We start from the raw sequence: 7414 nt of genomic DNA on the forward strand, positions 1-7414 counted from the left end.
CGTGCTATTATATGTTTCTTTTGGTCGTCTGAATTTGACGTGACTCGTTATTTATGCATTCCGCTATCGAGTTTTTACTTTGAGCGTTCCTGGAGCTGGTGAGCCCCGAGGTTCGATACGGACGCAAGAGGTATTGACAGTGGTTTTTTTTTTCTATTTTGTTTACCCTTGTAGTCATATTTTACTGAATTTATACTTTATCGAGAAGGTGTATCATACTATATATGGTATATATCATCAACTACAAAAACTTGTTTTTCATCGGCGTGTTTGTCAATTTACTATGAACTACAAAAACGTTTGTATCGGTGTCTTTGTTAATTTACAATCATTTACAAAAAATTTATTTGTTGGCGTCTTTGTCAAATTTACCTATCATTCAAGGCCATATGGTGACCTAGAGTTGTTTACATTCTCGTCTTTTTGTCTGGTGGATAGTTATGTGTCTTATTGGCAATCGAACCACATTTCTTTATTTTTATATCATGTACACAAGGGCTGTTGTGCTACGAAACATAATTTATATTAACCTTCTGAGGCGACACATGAAAAATTTCCAAAGTCAGAACATTGCGTGTAATGCCCATAACTTTTCCCGAGCAATAAGAATTTAATAATTGATTTAGGTATATATTTTGCACAATTCTTGGTCATGCAACTTGTGCGTAAGTATTGAAATTTGAATGATAATTAATAAGGTTTCGTTGTATCTGTCAGGGTAATATGCATTCGCTGGTTCGAAGTCTTAATGATCAAAATAACAACTAATTTACAATTATGTTGAAACAAACATGCATTATATAATGTAAAATCAATACTATGATCTACACAAGGTTTTGTTTGCAAATTTTTAATAAAAAAAATGACGAACTGAAATCTAGTAGAAAACATTGGCGAATTTAGAGAAGGATCGAACACCTTATGCCTGGATTATAAATGCGTTTTGTTAAAATATACGTTTTCACTTTTTTGGTCTTTTGGAAAATGTTGTTTGTGCTGTATTTAGACCCCTGTAACAAGAAATTTGTTTTGCATGCACACGTATAAAAATTGCGGTTTTTATTCAACGCAATCATAGGTTTGAACGTTGTTTTCAATTTAGACTTGTTTATTTTCCCAAATATACAGACTAGTAAGTATAGTTTGTGATGTAGCTATTTTTCGTCTATTTAAACAGTAAGATCAGAACCATAGCAAGATGAAAATAGGGAATCTTTTTCAATTCAGTTTCATCTAAAATTCCGCATTATTTTCAAAATTAGTCTGTTCCTATTATCTCCTATAATTACACCAAAACCATTGCACCTAAAATATTTAACTATAAACAAGCATTGCAAGAATGGATTTAGAAAAATACTTGAAAACTTCTCTAACATGTGACTGTTCCCACTCTCCATATATTTACAAGCCGTATGGCCATGTAATTACTGGCGATCTAAATATGATTCAACATGAACATCTCCGGAAGGTGATGATATCCCATACTCCCAAATTTAGAGAGCCACAACACTTCAATTGGAATCATAATTTCAAAATAATAATGGATTCTGTTCAGGATTACGCCAGAGCATGGGCAAAACGAAAAAAGGTTGAACTATATGCTCTGTCAGAATTAGGTCGCTGATAAAACGAAGAATCCACAACAAAAACTGTGTAAATGTTCGACCTAAGTCCGCATTTAGAGGCAAAGAGGCTGTCAAATGTCTGAAGTCTATTCACGACCAATATGTTGTTGTTCCTGAGGACAAAGCTTCAAACAATATAATTGTATTTGTATGTAAATCTGTAAATCCTATTACTACGAGTGTTTAAACAAAGAATTAGGAATAAATGAACACTCGGGTAATCCTACGTACAAAAAAGTTACCATTGATAAAGATGTGATCTTGGCAAACCAAAAGTCCTTAATGGCTTCATCGAATAGTTCAAAGAACAGCAAATCTGATGACTTACATTGTTTGTATATGATACTTAAACTTCACAAGACTCCGTACAAACAACGGAAAATTGCCGGCTCATCTACATTTTCTATAACGGAATTGTCCGTTAGATTAACCAAACATTTTGTCTGCAGTGAAATAAGGATAACAGAAATACTGTGACACTGTTTACTCGCGTAGTGGCATTAACTATATGTGGATTCTTAATAACTCAAAAGGGAAAACTTATGGGAAATTTTAAATCTCGGTCATTTTCTGAAATAAATTTTATTAAAACCTTCAATTTTTCCACCTTTTACACTGCCATACCTCATGAAAAATTTTAAAACCCCGTCTGAAAAAAAAATGCACATTCCTTTACTCCATAAAAATTGTACCATACTCTACAAATTTAATGTTTTGAGATATAATTCGGCATACTTTTGTTAAAAATGAGCCCGAAAATAAAAGGTGCTACACCGAAGAACAAGTGATCAGTTTACTGGAGTTTCTCATTGACAACATATTTGTGGAATTTGGAGGTAGAATTTTCAAGATTGTCGGCATTCCTATGTGAATCAACTGTGCACCTCTCCTAGTCGACCTTTTCTTTTTTGCATATGCGTCGGAGTTCCTTCCTACACTTGTAAAAATAAGAAGATCAAAGAAGCTAGATTATTCAATTTCACATACAGGTATACTAATGATGTTCTTTCCATAAACAATCCAAACTTTTCTGATCGGGTCCCTTTAATATATCCTCCTGAACTAGAGATTTAAAAAACCACAGATATAACATCCTCTGCATCATTTCTATACATTTACCTCAAATTTGACAACAGCGGTCATCTCAGTACAAGAATCTATGTCAACCAAGACGATTTTAATTTTGAAATTATAAATTTTTCTCATCTTAACTGCAAAATACCAACTTCACCAGCATATGGAGGATACATTTCTCAACTCATACGATATTCAAAGGCTTGCAGCTGCTACTCAGACTTAAACGGTGTCCGAGCAAAAAATTAATGAACCAGAGTTTTGTCAAAGAACGTCGCGTCATTTCTAAAAAAAAAAAATCATCGAAAAGTACCAACACCTAATAGTTAAATATTCTAAATATTCTTAGTCTTCTTCAGTTATAATACAGGATGGTTTTGAGTTATAGATTCTAGATGCTGAAGTTGTGTATCGCTTTATTTTACTTTAGTGAACCCGTTATTTGCCTTGTGCTATGTTTCTTTTGGTATGACTATTGACGTGACTTGGAATGTATGCATCCCGCCATCGGTTTTTTTACTTTGGGCATTCCTGGTACAGGTTGGTCCTGAGAGTATCTACTACACCTTTTTGGTTTGCGTGTTTGTTAGATTAATTTGTCTGTTTTGTTTGAATATTATAGTCAGTTGTGTGTGTATATCTGTGATGTATTTTTGCACAGTTTTGGATGCTGGATCCAAACAATTGTCACATTAACCAATTATGTCTGTTTGGGTTGAGCACCCAATTTTGTCAATATAACGGAACTATATACAACTGTCATACAAGTGGGAGGTTTAGCTAGCTATAAAACCAGGTTTAACCCACCGTTTTCTTCGGAAAATGCCTGTACCAAGTCAAAAATATGGAAGTTGTTTATCACTTGTTCCGTTGGTTGATAGAGTTTGGTTATGTCTTTTTTTATGGACTTCCCCTTTTTGAATTTGTCTTGGCGTTCGGTATTTTTGTTATCCTTTTTTATAACTTCCTCTCATTCTGATACGGTATTGTCTTTTCACTTTATATATGTTGATCTCTATTGTCGTGGATTGGATTCAGATAAACAATTATCACTGTTTAATTCATTGTAGCACCAACGAAATTTCATTACTTTTTAAATTTAATTTAAAAACATAACAATATAATATTCTCAACAATATGACAATTACGCGCACCAATTTAATTTACATCTACGATATACATTGTGTTTATACTTATATATAGTTCGATTTTGACGATATCAATGTATAAAATTTAAATCAGAGATACAGTTATATAAATGCATATCAAATTGGTATGACATTTTCCCCTCAAAGCGCATAATTTGTAGAATTAAACTTTATATATGTATATATTACTGTAACACGATAAATAAAAATACTAATGAACCTCAAAATTTTTAACATAATTTTCAATCATTTTACATTGCGTTTACCTTAGGAAAAACCTTGAAAGCATTTTGATTGGTAAGAGGTAAACGTTCTTTTATTTTTCCATTCATAAATAAAAATCTGAAAGCGTATGACAAAAACAAGTTACATATCTGCACTTATTAAACAAATAAACTCATAAAAGATACCAGGCTTATAATTTTGTACCCCAGACGCTCGTATTGTCTATAATAGACTCATCAGTGACGCTCGAATAAAAAGAAATTCAACGACCAGTATCTTTTATAAGTTGCACGCTAAAATTCTTCAGCGCCTGTTCTATTAAAACACCACTTCTTCGTGTGTTCAATCCAACTTAGTTATTGCTGTTTTAAACTTGTAGTTACTCTTTGTTTTAGTCTTTAGTTTTATATGTATGGTTTTGTAGTCTGGTCAATGTTGTCTTTTCGTCGTTATTTACCATGGCGTTGTCAGTTTCTCGTCGCCTTATGAGTTGTGAATGTCCCTTTAGTATCTTCCTATTTTTAATGCTCGTGTCTCCTGGTTTGTATATTAAAACTGATTTACGAGAATTTTTTTATTCGGTTAGGTAGTTACTCACATGTAGTTGGGAATGTTAAACGTCTTACAAAACATCTTCATGCTCTAAGTTGGACGGAAAGTTTGAACTCGGTAAACTACTGTTGCATCTTATTATACTATATAAAATCATATAAAAATATAATGAATACTTGGAGTACTGTTTTTATCAACCCAACGCCTTTTCTAATCTTAATCAAGACTGGTTGGAAACAAACGAAGCTCTTCCGAACTTCAATTCAAGTAAGAAAGGAAAATAACACTTTATAAATTTATGCTTCCGAAGTGCTTTTCTGGTCTTTTCTACATAAGATTCGTTCAAAGCCAAAAATTTGAAAAACAAGGATGTATTAGTACCAAAATACGAGAAGAGTTATTTGACTAAGATAGACATAAAATAATTGTTTAATCCATAAGGACAAATTTGTCTGAAGAATTTGAAATGTTGGTTTCTTGATAACTAGTAATATGAGTATTATACGTTATGATAGAACAGAGAAACTTTTAATGTCATTGGAAATCTAACGAACTTGGTTTAAAGGGAGGTTACTCTGACATTAAATTTCATAATAAATTGTATTTTTTGCTATGTAGTCTGTCCCCCTTATTTTTCTATCTATTTTCTAGAAATTTCATTAAAATCTACCTCCTCATAAATTATTTCAAAATATGGGAAGTTTGCACCTATATCTTTTTAATAACAAAAGGACGATGTTATATACCTTTTTATCACGATTCAAATAGTATGATATAAAAAGTATTATTGTAACGCTTGAAAAAGAATCTATGGATTTTAGTTCAGAGCTAATAATCGCCCTATGTAATCACGGCAAAAAGTGACCGAGGTCATCGATCTCTGTTCGCTAATTACATACAAGTCTTAACAACAACTAATTAAATAGATCGATTTTAGTTTAGAGCTCCCAACAATTTTATTCAGTCATTAATTAAAGTAATCGAGATGATTTCTTTTGCTATTTACATATGTTTCTGAAAATTGAGCAACTAACCACGTTCACAGAATAATTCATGTTTCTACACACTTCTATTTGATTGTTGTTTAAACTATACGACCCCTTTTATGATTCAATTTCAGTGTTTTGATATTTGTTTTGCTTCTTTCTTCACATATTAAGCTAACGTCTGCCAAATATACATGGAAAACTTCCCTCTAATAATTTGAACAAACATTTACGCACTCTTTTGCTAAAAAATAAATACCATGTTGATGAAACAAATGCATTTGCATAAAATAAAAACTTTAAAAATAAAAATATATAAACTCTTGTCTCTATAGATTCCGATCTGGCGGTAGCATAAGGCACACTACATATTATTAAAGGCAGTGAACTCAATAAGTATCCTGTAAACATGATAAAGCTATTTTTTGTGGCACTTCGGACACTTATTCTGTCTCGCCTTAGCGTTTGATTTCTCAGAGCTGAATTGTTTTTCATCATTTGAAATCTCTGTAGGTCAGCGTTTGGTGATATATCTGTAAAATCAATTCTAGAAGTCCTCGATTGTGTTGAAGCGTTGCTAAGCGTGGCCTGTAGGGGTCGCTTTGAGTTTGCCATCGATTGTGCTAGAATTGGGTTTTGTAAAGCGAATACCTCTTCAAATGTCACCATATTTTCATTTTTCTGGTAATGTACAACAGTTTCCTCACTGTCAGCGCATTGGATAGTATATACCTGGATAGAACCATTTTGACTTGGTATGTTTGGCTCTATCTGATAATGGTTTTGGGGGTCACAGGTGTCTTCTGATGATAAACTCATTGCCCTAGATATGGGTAAAATTTTATTTGATGTCTTTGGTTTAATGATATTAAGTTCTTTGGATATAGTGTAATAAGATGATAACGTTGAAATTAAAGCAACCACATAAAAGAAGCAGATGATCACAGCCATGCAAATTTTTCCTGGCTCTGGAAGATAATCCGTTTCTTGGCATATGACAAATGATTTCTGAAAAGGCGTCAGTGTGATACACAATAATGAATCTTTATCCATGAAAGTAATCGTAAAAATTAAACTTAATAAACACGTCAGAAACCAACTTATTGAAATAGACCTACGCACTATTCTTTTTCGTATGCGCAAAGATAAAGTTGGTTTGTTTAGTGTTATATTTCTATAAATTCCTATAGAAGCAAATGTTGCAAAGTATTGTGTGGTACAATGCTGAGTAATGAAAAGTTGAATCGCAACAAAAAAATTATCATCATGATCTTGTACTCCAAATACTGAAAGTGTGGAAAATATCATACAGATACTCAGCAGTAAGTTATTAAAGCTAATATTTACCAAGTGGTAATTAGGTGGAGTTCTTAATGTTGGTGAAAGGCAAATCACAAGAATCAGAAGGGTATTCGTAATCAAACCAATAAACATCCCTGTGGAAAGGTAAACTGCGCTTATAATCTGTGCTTCATATGATATTTCCCATTGTAATAGCTTTGTTGTGTTTGTTTCTTCCATTAATATAGTTACTTCGGTTATGTTTTCGAATTCCATTTTCTGTTCAAATCCATTTTTAAGCACACCGCCGTTTGAGTTGGATGATTCTGTGAAAGAAACAAAAGCATCTATAGTTCATTTGAAATAATTATGAATAATGGACGTATTTCAGCGTAGTAAGATCTACCAATTGTTTAAATTTTACAAAATGAGCAGATTGTTTCTTGTTGGGAATATTTCCCCTTAATGACGATGTTTTACTAGTTCTAGAGCATATCTATTCTTGAAAACAATGATAGATAGG

At 32.5% G+C, this 7414-nt stretch overlaps 1 protein-coding gene across 1 annotated transcript; it reads right to left on the minus strand.

The window, feature by feature from the left end:
• Positions 1-3846: 3846 nt before the first annotated feature.
• On the minus strand, positions 3847-7178 carry LOC127712166 (uncharacterized). The gene has a single exon (XM_052218460.1). The coding sequence runs from the start codon at positions 7165-7167 to the stop codon at positions 5785-5787; it is 1383 nt and encodes a 460-aa protein (XP_052074420.1). The 5' UTR covers positions 7168-7178; the 3' UTR covers positions 3847-5784.
• Between the last annotated feature and the right edge of the window lie 236 nt (positions 7179-7414).

The sequence above is a fragment of the Mytilus californianus genome, unplaced genomic scaffold (genome assembly GCF_021869535.1).
Source record: "Mytilus californianus isolate M0D057914Y unplaced genomic scaffold, xbMytCali1.0.p SCAF_8, whole genome shotgun sequence".
NCBI lineage: Eukaryota > Metazoa > Mollusca > Bivalvia > Mytilida > Mytilidae > Mytilus > Mytilus californianus.

What these genes read in the sequence shown, in the direction of transcription:
- LOC127712166 (XM_052218460.1), bottom strand. Translation starts at nt 7,167, where the DNA reads ATGGAATTCGAAAACATAACCGAAGTAACTATATTAATGGAAGAAACA.